General features: G+C 52.1%; 1 protein-coding gene across 3 annotated transcripts in view; it reads left to right on the top strand.

Moving 5' to 3' along the window:
* The window catches only part of Abr (ABR activator of RhoGEF and GTPase), a 182,153-nt gene that overhangs the window by 132,370 nt on the left and 31,276 nt on the right, over nucleotides 1-18,507 (top strand). For all 3 annotated transcript variants that reach the window (XM_055619944.1, XM_055619945.1, XM_055619946.1), the window contains 10 exons: nucleotides 4,211-4,263; nucleotides 4,827-4,967; nucleotides 6,511-6,632; nucleotides 9,064-9,229; nucleotides 11,820-11,942; nucleotides 12,239-12,314; nucleotides 12,726-12,830; nucleotides 13,778-13,852; nucleotides 15,767-15,864; nucleotides 16,162-16,293. In XM_055619944.1, coding sequence (XP_055475919.1) covers nucleotides 4,211-4,263; nucleotides 4,827-4,967; nucleotides 6,511-6,632; nucleotides 9,064-9,229; nucleotides 11,820-11,942; nucleotides 12,239-12,314; nucleotides 12,726-12,830; nucleotides 13,778-13,852; nucleotides 15,767-15,864; nucleotides 16,162-16,293 — 1,091 coding nt within the window. The remainder of the gene's footprint in view (nucleotides 1-4,210; nucleotides 4,264-4,826; nucleotides 4,968-6,510; nucleotides 6,633-9,063; nucleotides 9,230-11,819; nucleotides 11,943-12,238; nucleotides 12,315-12,725; nucleotides 12,831-13,777; nucleotides 13,853-15,766; nucleotides 15,865-16,161; nucleotides 16,294-18,507) is intronic.

Genomic DNA, 18,507 nt, shown 5'->3' with positions numbered 1-18,507 from the left:
GTGTGTGTGTGTGTGTGTGTGTGTGTGTGTGTGTGTGTGTGTGTGTGACTGTGTGACTGTGTCTCCTCCCTAGGCAGTAGGCCAGCTACAAACGTGCTCCTCCTTAGGATGCCAGCAGGCTTTTGGTCCCTCCCCCCTCCTCCCCTCCCTTCCTCCTCCTGCCTCTCCATGCTCCTGCCCTCCCCCTTGTTGGATGAGCACTCGGAAGGAAGCGGCTGCCTGATTGTCGAGGTTGTGCAGCAGCAGCCAGCAAGGTGGCCGAGTGGCTGGGCTGCTGAGGAGAGCCAGGAGCCTGGAGCAATGGCTGCGGGTCCCTGCTGCAAGGATAGAGGCTGCCATGGAAATCCTCCTCATCATTCGCTTCTGCTGTAACTGCACCTATGGTAACCCAGGCGCCCCTCCGTGGGAAGTGGCATGCCTGCGACATCTGGGGGCTGGCTAGAATGGACTTCAATATGGCCAGCAGGATTTAGGGGCTGCAGGAAATGGAGGATGGTCGTGTGGCTGAACCCACTCGCATTTGCTTTGTGGTCAGCTTGGAGCTGAAATCCAGAGGCTGCATGGGGCAGAGCATCTTTGAAATGGAAGGACCAGGCTAGAAGGGTCCAGGTCCTCCCGAGGCGGTGTGAGGGACTGGTGGTTTAGCATGTGCATGCATGAAAGACATTGAGCAACTTCTTGAAGAGACTAAGCAAAGTGACAGGCTGTACCCGCAGGCCTGAGGTGGGGGCAAGGGACAGCTGGGAGCAGGCAGAGAGGGACAGAGAGTATGGACAGCTGCACCTCGTGGCACGAGAGCGCCAGCCTGCGCTGGAGAGAGAAGTTGGGAGTTTCTTTGTCCGTGAGCACAGAGGATGCCGGTATTGTGTGCTTCGAGCACATGCCGCCTCCTCTCTGGGTGGCTCTGGGAGAGTCGGGAGGAGCTGGTTGGTTTCCGGAGCAGTGTTTCCAGCCCCTAAACACCCTTAGCCAGGTCTCGGCACTCAGTGCAGAAGGTCTGCATGAGAGGGGGGTGTGGCTGGCCGCCGCTTCGTGAAGGTCACACACCCACTTCAGCGGAAGGCCTGAGCATCCTCTTTGTCACTCCTTCAGCCGAGGCGAGGAAGTGTCCTGGGACAGGAGCATGTTGTCAGGCGGGCTCTTTGCTTGTATGATACCGAAGCAGGTGCAGGCAGCAAGTTGTCCAGACCTGGTGGCCCTACTCTCTTAAGGCAAGAAGTGCCTCAGGGGTGACCTGAGCTGCTCTGATGGGGCACCGGGGGGCACATGTGGTCTCCAGGCCAGCTGCTATGGGCACATGTGTGTCAGAGAGGCAGCTGGCTGGGTATGGACCTTCTTCCCTCCCACCAGGCGTTCTGTCTGCACCCTTCTCAGTCACTTTGCGTGCCTATCTCCGTGGTAACCTGGGGCTCTAGTTACAGGCTGAACCAAGTGGGGGGTGGCAGTTTGCTGGAGGAGAGATGAGGGATGAGGTTTGCAGCACTTTCCTAGCTGTGTGTTAGGGAGCTGTTCAGGACCTTTGTCCCCCTCATTGTCCATGGCTTGTTCCGTGTCTGGTGTTCACCGTGGAGACAGCCTCTGTGCTGTACTTCAGCAGATTCCAACAGGCTGGCACCAGGGAAGAGTGGGGCTTGAAGCCCTGTCAGAGGTCAGGGAAGAAATGCTGGCCCTGGCCGAGGGGCTGGCTTTTTAACAAGGAGAAAGGGTCAGCTCTGTGCTCCCCCTTCTCTCCCTGAAGGGAAGCTTAGTCTTCATAGAGCAGGCTTGAAGCCTGGTGTCCAGGGGTTTCTCTGGTCCCAGTGATGCCCTAATTTTTGAAGTCTGCTTTGGAGTGAGGAGTTGGGTGAGGAGCTAGCTCTAGGGCAAGCACTCACCCTGGTAGGCGGAGTCTTTCCCAGAGCTCTTGTGTGTGGAGTTCACCGTCACTTTCTCTTGAGGACAGAGACAGTCCATTTGTGAGCACAAAATTCAAAACCCAACTACCGCTCACAGCTTTGTGATTATAGGCAAGTAATCTGTGCCTGAGTTTCTGTACCATAAAAATGGGCAAGTGAGAGTGAGGCTCGCTGGCACACGCCTGTAATCCCAGTACTTGGGGAGGCAGAGGCAGGAGGATCTCTGTGAGTTTAAGGACAGCCTGGTGAACAAAGCAAATCCTGGACAGCCAAGGCCACACAGAAAAACTTTGTCTCAGGGGGGTGGGGGAGAACAAAAAAACAAAAAAAGGGCTGGTGAAAATTGCATCCCCTTTTAGTGACGGGAAACAGTGTACATAAGGCAGTTCCGTGAAACCTGGGAAAAGAGCAACTTGTTCATATTGGTGGTCTGACTTTCAGTGCTTAGAAAAGTGTGATCAGGGGAGGCTTCCTGGAGGAGGGAGAGAGATGAGCAAGACCACTTGTTTGATGGCACCTGTTCCAGGAAGAGTGGGGAAAGAATGATAGAGGAGCCCAGGCACAGAGAAGGGGCTGGCACACTTGGAACAAGGGGGCGCGCTCAGAAGCCAGGGGAACAAAGGTCCCGGGGGCATTCTTCCTTGCCTGGTTTTCTCCCACACCTGATTCCCCTTGGCCAGTGCCAAGACTGCGGGAGTCATTCCCTGGCCCTGTCAGATGGATGCTGAAGTCAGAGGTGACTTCAAGCGTATTAATAGTCCCCCTGAAACCTGATCCACCATTTCTGCAGACTTCTGCGCTCAGTCAGAAACCTCTTCCTCCCAGGACCCAGAGAGGGTTGCAGAAGCCGATGGTGCAGTGTCAGCTTTCTGGGGGATGGGAGTCCAGGCCCACCCCTGCCTTTGTCTGCTGACCTTGTGGCCTCCGTGAGGTCTCGAGGGCTCTGGTATGACTTTCCCTGGGTGGTGCAGACGCCTAAGCCACAGGTGGGTGGGGTGCCTCAGGCATCCTCAGATGAAATCCCTGCATGTCCCAATACACCCCGAACCCACGGATCTGCCCGTTCTATCCTCCGTGGGCCAGCCGTCAGGGGTGTTTCTGGTAATGGCGGCTTAAGAAAGAGCTACAGAAAAACAGCAGTTTTCCAGCTTCTGATACATATCCATGTCAGCACAATAGCTTTTTTACCCTTTGGAGATTTTGGGTTAGCTGAAGGGGTGTAGGGACAGCTGCTGCTTTTAGCAGCTCCCATGTGGACCTAATGGGCAGCCAAGCAAGGGCTACAGATGGGGCACCTAGTATACCTCAAAAACACATTGCCAGAGCACCAGGATGTGCCCTGAAGTGTCTGCTTGGCACTTGCTGTGTAGGGCTCTGGGAGACTCTGGTTTGGGGGCTGTTGAAGGATCTGGCTAGGTTGTATGGGACATTCCGTTACGGACTTTTCTTCAGCCAAGCCTCTTAGAACACCTGTGACAGAAAGCCAAAGGTCCTGGTCCCAGGACTTGGAGACCCAGGTACAGGACCAGCACTGACCCGCCTGCAGGAGTGTTGGGCTGCTGGCCACAGCGTCTTACCAGTGCCTGCTGAATGGTCTGGGTGGTCAGCATTCGTTGTCTGGGCAACAGAGGAGGGTGGCCCCTTGGGACCTGGCTGACCTTGCCTTTGTCTAGCGTCTTTTGGGGCTTCTGTAGCAGGACTCCACCCAGATTCCTTCAAGAAGTCTTTGCTCCTCCGTCTGCCACTGGCTTGAGGATGGAGCGTTTTGGTGGTGTTTCGGCTTGCCTTTTGACCCCTCAGCCTAGCCTGTTCGGTCAGCGGGTTGAGGGCATGAAGAAGAGTTTTTTTTTGTTTTGTTTTGTTTGTTTTTTTAATAGAGCTGAGGCCAGATATGTGAGAGTGAATGAAGTGTGTGGTTCCCAGCTGGCTGTGCCAGTCCTTAGACTGAGGATTGACTGGCATGAGGAAGGGCAGCCTGCCATTCTGAAGTGCCAAGGGCACCACAGAGTGCTGAACTCTTGCGGGGCTCTGGGTGTCTCTGTATGGTTGGGGATGGGGCCCAGGGGAGCCTCAGCTGTGAGAGCCTGGACAGCACAGGAGTGGGTGAGGAGATGGAGATTCAGGTAGGGAGGGAGCCTGAGTGGACAGAGCTGTGTGTCCTTCCTCTTATTTGACCTGTCCATGGAGTGAAAACGGAGGTGTGGGTTACCACTGAATCCCCGTGGCTTCTGTGTGACTGTTCATTTGGAGAATCATCTCCATGACCCAGAATTTGTACTTCATCATCCTGTCTCCTTTCTTGGCCTTCCCTGCAGCTCTGCTCTACAAGCCTATTGACCGAGTCACTCGGAGCACCCTGGTCCTACACGTGAGTGTCACACCCCACAGTGGCCAGAGGTGGGTTAGGAGTTTCATGTGAAGGCATTGAAGTCACTGAGACTCCATTTGGGGAGCAAGCAAGAGGGTCCCCGGGCCCTGACTGTGCCTACCTGGCCTATGGTAACCATGCCAACGGGGCCATGTCCTAAATATAGCTTGACTACTAAGCTTGATATTTGGCCAAATGCTCCCCAGCAGGCAGACACTTGCTGGTGCTTCATCCCCTGTTTTGTGGTCTCCAGGGTCCTGGAGCAGCTGTGTAGTGGGTAGAGGAGGGTTCCCCAGCTGCTTGGTGAGATATGGTTTCTCCGGGGCTGCAGCCTCCAGGGAGAGGAGTCACCCGAGTCCAGCAGAAATCAAAGGGACACTGAGTGCCTTCACTGCTGCTCGCCTGACCCTGGTTTCTCAGTTCCGATTTCACAGGCATGGCTGGATGAGAGTGTGGGTCCCAGGAGTATCTCCTCAGAATTCTTAGGAGGGTTACATACTCCCCACTGTCTTCTCATGAACTTGAACCACTTCCTCTCAATTCATCCCCACATCCTCTCCCAGGATCTGTTGAAGCATACACCTGTGGACCATCCAGACTACCCACTGCTTCAGGATGCCCTCCGAATCTCCCAGAATTTCCTGTCCAGCATTAATGAGGACATTGATCCCCGCCGGACTGCAGTCACAACCCCCAAGGGGGAGGTGAGTTCAGGCCCTTCACAGCTTCATACCTAAGCAGAGGAGTAGACAGTTGGCCTGCTACTGCTGAGTATCCTGTGGACTCACAGCTAAAGGGAGGCCTGCAGTCCTCGGCCGCCCTGATTACCTGCAGCATGTCAGGTTCTAGGTCAAGAACTTTAAGCCTAGCCGCTCAATGATGGCTCACGCCTTTAATCCCAGCACTTGGGAAGAAGAGGCAGGTGGATCTCTATGAGTTTGAGGCCTGTTTTACAGGCAAAGGCTATACAGAGAAACTCTGTCTCAAAAAACAGACAGAAAGGAACTTTTAAGACTGTTGTCTCCTAGACCGCTATGATAACCTGGTAATAGAATCTCCGTGCCTGGCACAGGGATACCCAGACAAAAGGGTCAGAATCAGATGCTTACTGGGCTGTCAAACTCCACACATTGTCCCCACCAGAAGCTGGGCCTCTCGGGACCTCATGCTTGATACACATCCTTGCTCCGACTAGGAGGACGTCCCTGGGAGACGCTTCACTAGGTAGGCCAGAGCTAGGCAACGAGCCCAACAAAAGAAAATGCCAGTACCCCGGATGGCTAAGGTCACCCAGGCTGATAAAATATCCTTGGCAACACCTGGATGTGGCATCGCATCTCCTCGGGGGTGGGCTGGGAGCCTTCCTGATGGAAGAGTGGGGAAGCAGTGTGAAGGACTGGGGAGACTGTGACCCTCAGGGGTCAGCAGTCTGGCCCACATACAGCGCCTTCTGACTAATCGAGGCAATTAAGGAGCATTTAGGAGGGAAGGCTCACTGGCTTTATGCTCCTTTGTTACATTTATGAGCCTCCCATGTCTGCTGGGAAGGGAAGTAATGAGGGACAGGGTCTCAAGCATGACTAACGGGGCACGGAGCTGTCTGTACCCAGTCCCCAGCCCTGGTTTGCAACACCCCAGAAAATACCTGAAAAAGTCTTAGACGGCATGGAGCACGATCAGCTTCAGGTTCTTTTAATCATTTCCTTTCAACGTGCTCACCCACAGACGATAGACTATGTAGGTCACACAGCACACAGTGCACACACAGACGGCTGGAACAGATGATGACAGATCCGGAGAAGCCTGCCAGCTCTGAGGGTGGCAGGGAAAAACATTCCACATCTCATGAGCAGTGAGGTGCTTCTGACTGTCCCGATCTCTACAGCCCCCCTTGGGGAAATCCTGTAGTTGAGGACTCCACTGAGAAGTAGCATGGAGGAGCCTCAGTGGCTTGGCTGAACAAGATGAGCTTTAGAAACTAGATCAGTCTCTCCTTTGGGAGGAGATGTGAGATTGGTGATGTTCATGGTCAAGGATGGAGAAACCCAGTCATTCTGGGGAGCTTATATCCAGGGGAAGCTGCTGAGAGCTGTGGGGAAGGACTGTGCCTTTCCACGGTGTATGGTGCTTCCAAGCAGAACCATTCTCTCAGCTGCACAGTCACTCTGAGATGGCTCCACAGCAGTGCAGGCCGGGCCCTCAAAGCTCTCTCCCCTCTGAGCAGTGCGGGCTATGCTGTCTCCTCAGACTCGGCAGCTGGTGAAGGACGGCTTCTTGGTGGAAATGTCTGAGAGCTCCCGGAAGCTGCGGCACGTCTTTCTCTTCACAGATGTCCTACTGTGTGCCAAGCTGAAGAAGACTTCTGCAGGGTGAGGATGTGGATTTGGGGTCGCAGTCAGGGACAACTGGCTTGGGCAGTGTTTCTTCCTCTGCCCTCCCCACTTTAGAAAAAATGAAACAAAACATGTTAGCCAGGTGCCTTTTGTCGGTAGGGAGGCCGACACGGAAAGATCACAACAAGTTTAAGGCTTACGGGGTTATAGTGTGAGAGAGTGCGCACACACACATACTCAATTCAGCTTTACTATATAGTTGCTTCTAAAAAGAAGTCATGCTTTTTTAAATTACAAAGATAATATATTACAGGAAAAAATAACCTACCTGAGCATAAGTGTAAGTCTTCTGCGACTGTATTTATTGCCCATTTTTTTTAATGGTTTTGTATTTTTTTCTCATAGTTGTACTAACAAAGAATGCCCAATTTGGGGCTCTGCTTATTATTACTATTTTTTTTTTTTTGAGAGGGTTTCTTTGTGTGGCCTTGGCTGTCCTGGACTCACTTTGTAGATCAGGCTGCCCTTGAACTCACAGAGATCCCCTGCCACTACCTCCCTGAGTGCTGGGATCACAGGCGTGAGCCACCACACCCAGCCTGAGGCTCTGCTTTTTATTTATTACATTTATATGCTTATTATTTATTACATGAGTAACTCTGTGGCCCTGGCTGTCCTGGAACTCTCTACGTAGACCTGGCTGGCCTTGAACTCAGAGACCTGCCTGCCTCTGCCTCCTGAGTGCTGGGATTAAAGGCGTGTGCTGCCACTTCATCCAGCTTGGGCTTTCCTTTTTCTGTTTTATGCTGTAAGCATTTTCTTGCTGCTATTGAGCTGTTACAAACACCGCTTTTCTGCATGATATTAAGTGGATATGCCAGGATTTACTCAAGGACTGTCTCCATATTGGACAATTTTTTTTTTCTTTTTTTTCTTTTTTTGCTAATAACAGCTCTGTGAATCGACATTCATCACATCTGCTGCCATTTGGGGGGAGGGGCTTCTGCCATGACAGGTGCTTCGAATAATCCTCCTGTCACCTTCACAAAGTGGTTGCTCTTTTCCCTACCTCACAGTCAGAAGTCATAGAGAAGGCGAGTAAGTTGCCCAGGGTCATATGGCTAGAAATGGAGGAGGTGGGATTTGAACCCTAATCTAACTCGGAAGCTCCCTTTCAGCTCCTTTTCAGCAGTGTGGATATGCTCTGTCGTGGCAGAAAAGGTTGCTCCAGATTTGCTCACGTGTTCCCCCATCCACATGTGTAACCTGTTATGTGCTATCTCTGTTGCCTCACGCTGCAAAGGAGGACCCTGTGCCTGCTGCAGCATAGGGACCAGAATCGGGAACAGATCGAATTCTCAGAGGAATTTAAAGAAGAGAGGAGGGAGGTCATTACAGGCTTCAGTGGAGGACCTGACTCTCAGGAACTAGACCACAGAGATGCCAGTAGCAACCAGTGCGCTGGGGTCATGCTCCTGGATTACATTCATGAGGGCCCCGCCCCAGTGTCTGCTGGGAAGTAAGGAGGGACAGGGTCTGTAGCATGACTGGCAATGTATGGAGCTTCGTCCACCTTCAGTTTTTCTCCCACAACAGATTTTTTTAATAGTGTATTTTTATTTTATGTGGATTGGTGGTTTGTCTGAATGTATGTCCGTGTGAGGGTGTCAGATCTTGGAGTTACAGACGGTTGTGAGCTGCCGTGTGGGTTCTGGACATTGAACTCGGGTCCTCTAGAAAAAGTCAGTGCTCTTAACCGCTAGGCCATCTCTCCAGCCCGGCAGCAGATATTAATAATCAGCCATATCACCCTTTCCTGCTAGGCTTGGATATAGTTTGATTGATTGATTGATTGATTGATTGATTGATTGATTGATTGATTGAGATGGGGTCTTGCTGTGTGGCCTTGCTGGCCTGGACCTGTCTGCATAGACTGGGCTGGGCTGGAACACACAGAGATTCACCTGCCTCTGAGTGCTGGGATTAAAGGCATGTGCTGCCACACCCAGCTTCCACGTAGTTTGTGACCCTCAGCCCGGGGCTTTGTGTGATCCCGATGGGTCAGAACTGGCACTCAGGATAGCATCTATAGCCCATCTCTGCTGTAGGACGGTCTTACTAGCTTCAGTCTAGAGAGCACAGGAGATGGCAGGGCGGGAGGCAAATGATAAGAAAATACCAGCCCAGCCATGAAAGCGCCGTTCTTTATACACAGTGATTTAGGATATTTAAGAGCACCCGTCCCACTGGGCAAAAGACTAGCAAGGTAAAGACCCGGCCTCACTGCCGGCTGACCCGGCTCCCAGTGTTCCACATGTGCCTGCTTGGAGTTCCTGGAGGGCAGGGAATGTTTCCACCTCCCATGAGTCTCAGCAGTCCCCTTTGTGGGTAGGGTTTTGCTCCGGGCGAGCAGTTCTGCACTGCAGAGGCCGCTTTGCCCAGCTCACTCTCCACTGCTTGCTTACAGAAAGCACCAGCAGTATGACTGTAAGTGGTACATCCCCCTGGCCGACTTGGTGTTCCCATCCCCTGAGGAGTCAGAGGCCAGTCCCCAGGTGCACCTCTTCCCAGACCACGAGCTAGAGGACATGAAAACGAAGATCTCTGCCCTCAAGAGTGAGATCCAGAAGGAGGTAAGACACAGCTGGGCTGTTCTGGGGAGGCGAAGGGAGGGGCCTGCGAGCTTGGGGGTGTGCTAGGGGAAGCGGGGTGCCACAGTGGGAGACCCTGCTGAGGGAGAGCCAGGGACCAGTGTTCAGAAGCTAGTGGGTTTAACTGTGGAGTGCGTGTCGTCGTCGTCGTCATCATTGCCACCCCCGCCCCCCACCCCAGCTGCACAGGAGGCCTCATGAAAAACTGACTCCTCTAGAGAGCAAATGAGTAGGGAAAGGGGAACCCAGCTACCACAGTTGGCCGACCTCGTCTGATAGGCATGTGCTGAGAAAGAAATCAGGCTCTCCTCACACACACAGAAAATCCACAAATAGTTGTCTGTTAGTTCACAAAGTGAATCTCTAATCTTTAAAAACCTGATAGCCTGGGGGTCATATTCACAGCATCTAGGAAATTAGTGCTTTTAAAGAGGGGGAATCAAGGGCTGGAAAGATGGCTCAGAGGTTAGGAGCACTGGCTGTTCTTCCAAAGGTCCTGAGTTTAATTCCTAGCCACCACATGGTGGCTCACAACCATCTCTAATGAGATGTGGTGCCCTCTTCTGGTTTGCAGGTGTACATGCAGTCAGAATACTGTATACATAATAAATAAATATATACATAATAAAATATATCTAAACAAAAAAATGGAATCAAAATGGAAACTGAAAACTGTTTAGAAGTGCATAAAAAATGAAAGCACTGCAGACCAAAAAACCCATGGGATGAGGCCAAAGCATTGTTCAGAGGGCAATTGGGGGGTTGAGGAGTCTCACTCAGTTACTGAAAATACTTGCTACCAAGCCTGAAGACCTGAGTTCAGTCCCCAGAACTCATATGATGGAAGGAAAGAATCAACTCCCTTGAGTGTACCCATTGAGCCATGTTGCTGGCCATACTAATAATGTTCTTTCTTTGTTTCTGTTTCTCTCTTTGTTTCTTTGTTTCTTTCTTTCTTTCTTTCTTTTTTTTTTTTTTTTTTTTTTGAGGCAGGGTTTCTCTATGTAGCCCTGGCTGTCCTGGAACTCACTCTGTAACTAGGCTGGCCTCGAACTCACAGAGATTGGCCTGCCTCTGCCTCCCAAGGATTAAAGGTGTGTGCCACCACACCCAGCTCATATTAATAATTTTTAAAACTCATTTTTTCTAGTTGTCAGTGTCATAAATGCTTACAATCCTAGCAGATAGAGTGAAAGGGATCATCTCCCACTTTTACATGGTTAACAACTTGAAGTGTGTGTATGCTCGAGTGCGCTCGTGTGTGTGTGCGTGCGTGTGTGTGTGTGTGCGCGTGCATGTGCGCACTCACGTGCCTACACACAAGACCATGTGTCCTGTTGTGGCACTTGGTAAGCTTCTCCCTGGAACTCTGAACTATCCGATCCCCTTTAGCAGCTATGGCATATTCTCTTTCAACTGCCAAGCGTGTATTTGGGTATTTGGATTGTTCCTGGTTCTTCCGGTTGGGAGGAAGGTTTATAGTGCACATTACTGCCCTTGTGTCTGTGGGAGTCTCCACAATGACATGGCTGGGCAGCTGTGTGCATTCTGTCAGCAGAGATGTCTCTAAGAGTGTTGATTACCTTCTTCTGACAGGATGTGAGAGCCACCGCCACAGGGCTGGCTGCAGGCTGTGTTAGAGTTCTGCCAGAGATGGTTCAGTGGGTGAAGTGCTTGCCATAAGCGAGAAAGCCAGAGTCCAGATAAAAAGAGCCCGTGTAAATATGGCGGGTGGGGTGGCCCTGCTGTCATTCCAGCGCTCGGAACCTCACAACAACCCGGCTGTTGGGACTAGCCCCATCAGTGAGCTCTAGATTTGACTGAGAGAACCTACCTCAAAAAATACAGTGTAAGAGGGATCAGGGAAGATTCCAATATCACCTGTGATACCACACATACCCACGAAGGAAAAAAGATGAGGTTAATCCACATTGAAGAGCTTGGGGGTTCAGTGACTCTGAGGTGTGAAGCAGAGGCAGCTTTCTTGATGAAATACGAGGTTGGGAAATGGGAGAGAGCTACTTGGGCAGCGCAGGACTGACTTGCTTGTGGGCAGGGCAAGCTGGGCAGCGGATGGGACCGCAGGCCTTGCTGTCAGCCCAGCAGCTGTGGCTCCATGGGGGGCTTCTCGTATGGTGATTGAGTGGTAGGGTGATGTCAGAGGTTACTTACAGGGTCTGCAAGAAGAAGCCTTCCTACATAGCCATGGCTGCCCGAAAGCCTCAGGACTGGTCAGGTCGTTGGGGTTTCCACAGAAGCAGAGCAGAGGAAGTGCTTAGCACTGGCTAGTTCCAGTACTAGGGGGTAGGAGGTGACACTCTGGCTTTGGGGTGGTCTGGTTGTACTGACCTTGGGTGTTCTGTAGACGTGTGGCATGGGTTAGTTGCATGTGGATGGTATGCTCCCGAGCTGGCACTTGGGATGTGCATACCTAGGCCTTAGACACCAAAACTTCATGAAATACAGCAAAATAAGAAAATAATCAGCACGAAGGACAGTGTTGTGCTCAGCACAGCCAAGTGGGATGTGGAGTCTCGCATGAGGGAAAATGCTGGTGTCTCGTCCCCTGCAGAAAGCCAACAAAGGACAGAGCCGAGCCATTGAGCGTCTCAAAAAGAAGATGTTTGAGAATGAGTTCTTGCTGCTGCTCAATTCCCCAACCATCCCGTTCCGGATACACAATCGGAATGGAAAGGTCAGGAGCAGCGGGGTGGAGGGCCACCTGTTCCTCAGTGCGGGGCTGCCCACTCTCTGTGGCTTCTGGTACTGACCCATGGCTATGAGGGGACCCCCATTTCCCAGGAACGCTGCCTCAGTCAGCTCTAGCCCCCACATGCTCTCCCAGCCAGCAGTAAGCTACTGCCCTCTGCTGGCCACCATTGGCACTGCCTCCTCCATCGGTCTCAGAGGGGCCTGATGGGACGCCTAGAGGTTGGGGTTGCAGCTTTTCCAGCTGAGGTCACTGCTCTGAAACCTTACCTCTCCTTCCAGAGTTACCTGTTTCTCCTGTCCTCTGACTATGAGAGGTCGGAGTGGAGAGAAGCGATTCAGAAGCTACAGAAGAAGGGTAAATTCCCGCCCAGTTCCACCCTGTTCTGCAGGTGTCCTTGGCAGCAAAGGGCCTTGTGTTTTTCTAAGCTTGTTATGTCCAGTGTCTGTCTTCAGTCCTCATAGTCATCTTAACATGCCAGGGAGGTGGCAGTCTTGGGATATTACCATCTGTTGAGGCCCAGTTAAAGCACACAGTGAGTTCATCACAGGCCACCTAGTGCCCTGGGTTGGGAGTACCCCTTGTCTTGCTTCCTGCTCACACATGAGTCTCTGCCAGCACCCACAGCTGTGCTCATGTGAGTCCCTGAAGGACTTTCCCTCAGTCCCCACACTGGAATCTGAGCTGATTTTCCGAAGCATCTGCAAGAAGAGCAGCAGGTCCTAGTGGACTGAAATGAAGCTCTCTCTCCTCTGGCTTCTCCCACAGATCTCCAGGCCTTTGTCCTGAGCTCTGTGGAGCTCCAGGTGCTCACGGGATCCTGTTTCAAGCTTAGGACTGTGCACAACATTCCTGTCACCAGCAATAAGGATGGTAAGATTTGGAACTCCAGGCTGCCCTGCCAGCAGGTCCAGGCTCCCAGGGCATTGCTAGGGGTCTTCTACAAGCACAGAGGATAGGCACGGCTGCCAACAGCCGGTCACACTGCCCGGGGTGACTGGGACAGTCCTCCTGCCAAGTACACAGGGATTGGAAAGGGGACGTACCCTCTCAAGGGCTCAGGTGTTCCTTGATTTTCTCTTCAGTTTGAGAGAAAAAAATCTGCACCCTGGAGACGGTAATGGAACCTGAGTGGTGCTGAGTTCATGAGAAAGTGTCCCTCCAGAACAGAAGGCTGCAAGAGGGGGCAGGGATTTGGGGGAGGACCAGACAGTGGGTAGACTAGAGAAAGATATGAGGAATCAGGGCAGGTATTTCAGGAAGTAGATTTGGAAGGCCTTGAGTGCCAAGCAAGGAAGTTTGGAGATGGCGCTATAATTCCAGGAGCCTGCAAGAGGATTCTGGGTAGGGAGAGCTTCAGTAAGGCCAGAAACTGGCCTGAGGTGTGCTCTTCTCATGCTGGATGGTGGTGCCAGCTCTGTGAACTCCCAATCTTCCTGTCTCTGCCTTCCCAGTGCTGGGATTGCAACATGTGCCACCATCCGGGTCATGAAAGGGGCTTTTCAGCTGGGGACCTGGGGGCCCAAACCAGGGCCAAGCCTTCCTCTGAGCTTTTTTACCCCCCACTAGAACGAAGTGACTTAAATGAGTTTCTCTCCATTTTGAAGGGTTAGACAGCCTTAGGGATCAGCCGTGTTCAGGGAGGGGAGGTACTGATTGCTCCCAGTCTGAGCAGACAGCTCACACTGTGGGAAAGCAGTGAGCAGTGGGCTTGTCTGCCAGATGGCCAGCAGGTGGCGCTGTCTGCCTTCCCAGCAGCCCAGGGTGGACGAGCTGGTGAGTGCCCTACACCTCTAACCTCTGTCTTTGCTCTCTCGTAGACGATGAGTCTCCAGGACTGTACGGTTTCCTTCACGTCATCGTCCACTCTGCCAAGGGGTTTAAACAATCAGCCAGTAAGTGCCCCCTTGGCCCTCGGAAGAAGTTGAGTGGCTACTGTCCCTGCAGTCCCACTATTGAGGGCTCTTTCCCCTCGACTGCAGCTCTGACCTCTCTGAGCTGGGTTCCTGCCAACATGCCTGGAGTTGTGGGACTTTCCCTCAGAGTCTAGAAGCCAGCTCCTCTTGGCGGGGAAGGGAAGTCCTTTGTCTCCGAGGTGCGCCCTCCCGCAAGCCTTCCCTTTAGAGCTACAGAGACCTAGACTCAAGCCCATGTCTTGCGATTATCAACTCTGTGACTCTGGACAAGTTTCTAACCTTTCTGAGCCTCAGATTCCTTCTCCATAAAAGGCTGTCACGGGCCTGGAGAGATGGCTCAGTGGCTCTGCTGCCGCTCCTGCAGAGGACCTGGGTTCAGTTCCCAGCACCCACATGGTGGGTCACAACCATCTGTAACTCCAGGTAAGGGGATACAACGTCCTCTTCTGGCCTCCTCAAGCACCAGCTACACGTGTGGTACAGACACATACGCAGGCAAAACACCCATGCACACAAAATAAATCTAAAATGGATCTTGTTTTTGTTTTTTAATTTTGTTTGAGGCAGTCTCTCTATGTATCCCTGATTGTCCTAGAATTTGCTATGTAGACCAGGCTGGCATCAAACTCACAGAGATCTACCTACCTCTGCCTTCTGAGTATTGGAATTAAAGGAGTATACTGCCATGCCTCAAAAGAAAAAAGCAAGGCAATCACATTTGTTTTTATTGACCTGAAAGTGAGCTTAAATCTTACTGTGGTGCAGTATTTGGGGTGCTGGGGATGAACCCTCATTCCTTGCACATACTAGGCAAGTGCTTTACTACTGAGCAAATCTCTATCTCAATGAAACTTTTATTTATTTTTTTTTTTAGAGGCAGTCTTCCTATGTCCTTATACTCACTGGTGTAGATCAGGCTGTCCCTGAACTTAGAGCTACCTGCCTCTGCCTCTGCCTCTGAGTGCTGGGATTAAAGGTGTGCACCATAACACCTATCTTTTTTTTAAAAAACATTTATTTTTATTTTGTGTACATTGGTGTTTTGTCTGCATGCGTGAGGGCGTCGGATCCCCTGGAATAGGAGTTACAGACAGTTGTGAGCTGCCATGTGGGTGCTGGGAATTGAACCTGGGTCCGTTAGGAAGAGCAGACAGTGCTATTAACCGCTGAGCCATCTCTCCAGCCCACAACACCTATCTTTAATTAAAGCTGTTATTCTACTTCTTATCCAGTGAGTTTATAGTTTCTGTTTGCCAGATGAGGAAACCGAGTCACAGAGCTGTGAAATAACTTAGTCCCATGCACACAGGTTCAGAAACTCAGGGCTCCAGGGTTTATACTATTGGCCCATAAATAGCCATTCATTTAGTCGTCATTGCTGGGAAGCCTCCCCATGATTCTGGGGTGAACAGGCCTCCACTTTGTGTCCCCATCATGCTCAGGGTGAACTATAGTCCTGGCACCTGTCATGCGGTTGTGACATGAAAGACAGGAAGCAGGTCTTCTTTGCTCCTGTGTGGGTAGCAGCTCAGGAAGGCTGAGTGAGAGTGAATTTACAGAATACCTACAGTAAAGCCAGAGAAAAATTAGAGTGTGGACAGCGTAGCCAGTGCCTCGGCATGGTCAAGGCCTTTACAGGCTCATTACCTGCCCTGGTCTTCTGCCATCTCCCTGAACTTTTGAGCATGGGAGGCTGAGGCTCCAGGGATTGGCCCAGGTCACATAGTCTGTAGAGATGCTATAGGATCCATGTGTCCTTGATGCTAAAGCTCAGGTCCTGCCCTGCAGAGCTGTAACCCTTCCTTCCCGAGCCCTTGACCACCACTACCTGTGCCCTGGCCCTGTTCCTGGCCTGTTCAGGCCTCATCTGGTGTGTCTGCCTTCCCCCTGCAGATCTTTACTGTACTCTGGAGGTGGACTCCTTTGGCTATTTCGTCAGCAAAGCCAAAACCAGGGTGTTTCGGGACACGACGGAGCCCAAATGGGATGAGGTGAGTAGCGGAGGCTTCTGTCACGGTTTGTCACTGAGCATGCCTCTCTGCTGGGGTGACCACGTCAGTGGCTGGACTGGCTGTCTCTCCCCGGCTCTTTACTTCCTGTTAGTCATCTGCCTGCAGACCAGTGTCTAGGTCAGTGAATACTGGGGTTTCCCGGAAAGTACCAGTGCCCTCTGTGTCCTGCTCACCCCAGCCTTACAAAGCCAAGACTCACACTTGCTGGGAAGCTGGGGAGCCACAAGCCCCACCTTCAGAGGCTCAGAGCCCTTTGTTTCTTTGATCTGTCACCAGGAGTTTGAGATCGAGCTGGAGGGGTCACAGTCCCTGAGGATCCTGTGCTATGAGAAGTGCTACGACAAGACCAAGGTCAACAAGGACAACAATGAGATTGTGGACAAGATCATGGGCAAGGGGCAGATCCAGGTAAGGAGCCAGGGTGAGACCTGGGGGTACGGTTAAGGAGTTCTTAAGGAGTCGTTTGGTCTTTAGTGTCCCAGCTGCACAGAGATACCAGGTCCCCAGGCCATCCTGGCTCTGCAAGGGAGTTAGGTGCCTTTGTTTTCACAGCCGCTTTCGGTCTGTTGGTGGCTTTTTGTGTGACACTATATTGGGAGGCAGCCTGAGGCTGTTACAAGCAGGAAAAGAGATCACTGTTTATAAAGAGCAGTGTCTGCTGTGGGCATGAGGAGGAAGGGAGCCCTGTGTACTCCTGTGGTTGCTGTTCTACCAAAAGGGTTTGGAGTCAGCTGGGCTGCTGGGCTCCCAGTTCCTGCACTGTCCTCACCTGTGTTGGGAGTGTCTGTCTCAGGGTGAGGCCTTGGAATATCAGTAGCGTCAGATCCTTAGGGTGAGTGCACATATTTCAGTGGTGTTTCTTGGTGTCCTGAGGTTGGAAATTGAGGGGAAAGGTCATTTGTGTACTTGCATCTCTGGAACATTGTGCCAGGTTTGACGACAGCTTCTGTCTACTTATCTTCTTGAGAAAGCTTGAGGGATGATGTTTAGCATGGAGCCATTCACACTGGGTGTAGATTCTGTGACTGAGAATCAGGGGATATATGGCAAGGCTGGCCACAGGCATGGGTACTCCAGGAGTCTTATCCCTTGACCTCAGCAAGCACATTGTATTAGTTCTGAGCAGGGAGCATCTCATTTTTAAAAAAAAAATACATGGTGAATACACATGCCTGCAGGCAAAATATGCCCTCAGAACCAGAGGAGGGTGCTGGATCCCCTGGAATTAGAGTTAAGGATGGTTGTGAGCTTCCATGTGGGTGCTAGGAACAGAACCTGGGTCCTCTAAGTGGTCTTAGCCACTGGGCCACCTCTCCAGGTCCCTTAGTGTCCTTTTTTCAGGAAATTATTATTCTCTGGTGCACAGTGAGCCTGAAGTTTTACATCTGGTTTTTCCCTTGGTGCCACTGGGAGCTGTGTGGGTGTTCCCTACCCCCACTATCTTGGGTTCAGTCTAGAGGTGGTGCCCTCCAGTAGAGGCCTAGCCATCTGCCTCAGTTCCCTAAGTACAGCTTTGCTGATGCCGAGGGACCTGTACCCTGCTCCTCAGTGCTGTCGCCAGGGAGACAGTGCTGCTAGGCAACCATGTGGCAGCGCTTCATTGTTTCGGGGAAGAGGATGATGACAGAAAGCTCTCCTAAGTCCAGTCCCCGTCACATGTCCTCTTCAGTGGCAGGAACCCCATCTCTCCACCCTTGGGCAAGGCCTAAGAAACAAGCAGGACTATGTTCCAGGCCAACCTGGCCAGCCTTAGCGGACATGCTGCCAAGAGGTGTGAGAAGCTGCCGCACTGCCTGGGCCACTGATGGCTGTGAAATGAAAGGGCGACAGGGCCAGCCAGCTCAGCATCGTGACCACGGCTTCTCTCCAGCTCAGACACCAGGGCCAGGAGTCTCCCGCCTGGATGGCAGCCCTGCCACTTCTGCCCTCACTGTGCCGCTCAGGTCCAGAGGAAGCACCATAAATCATTGACTCTTCGAGACAGGAGCAGATGGAGGTAGCGGGGGAGGGGAGGCCGCCAGGTTGTATTTGGCAAAGCAGAGAGCACATTCTACTAAGGAAAGGTTTCTGTGTTTAAGCTTCGAAGAATGTTAAATGCCTGGGAATTGATATTAAAAGAAACACAGACGTTCCTGCTGCCAGCTGACCAGGCCAGTGAGTGGGCAGCTCAGAGCCCAAGGCCTCCAGAGGCCTTTGAAGTTCTCTAGCACTCAGTCTCCTGAGCATAGCCCTGGGCTCTGAGCCACAGAGTCATCTCAGCTGTCTCCTGGGCACTGAGGAAGGGTGGGGGTTCGTGGCTTATAAAGTCTTACACTGTAAGTACCTCAGAGCCACTGAGGAGAGCCAGGCTGGATGGTCAGTCCCGCATGGCCAGGCCCCACAGAGCTGCAGAACAGCCTGTTCCCATAGCTGCCACATGTCTAAGGAAGATAACCCCTGTAGCTCCTGCACCCAGGTTGCTTCCCTTCAGTAGGCCCTGGGGGCAGAGCCAGGGGTGGCTTTGTGGTAGAGGAAGGACCTAAAGAATTCTGCATGGGAAGGTGGAGATGATGGTGGAGAGAAAGCCCCTCTTGTGCCCTTCTCTCCCTGGGGCCTCTCCACTCAGCCCAGCCAGGGGCCAAT

The sequence above is a fragment of the Psammomys obesus genome, unplaced genomic scaffold, assembly GCF_907164565.1.
Source record: "Psammomys obesus unplaced genomic scaffold, mPsaObe1.curated_primary_1811, whole genome shotgun sequence".
Taxonomy (NCBI): Eukaryota; Metazoa; Chordata; class Mammalia; order Rodentia; family Muridae; genus Psammomys; species Psammomys obesus.
This window is presented reverse-complemented; position numbering and strand designations above follow the sequence as displayed.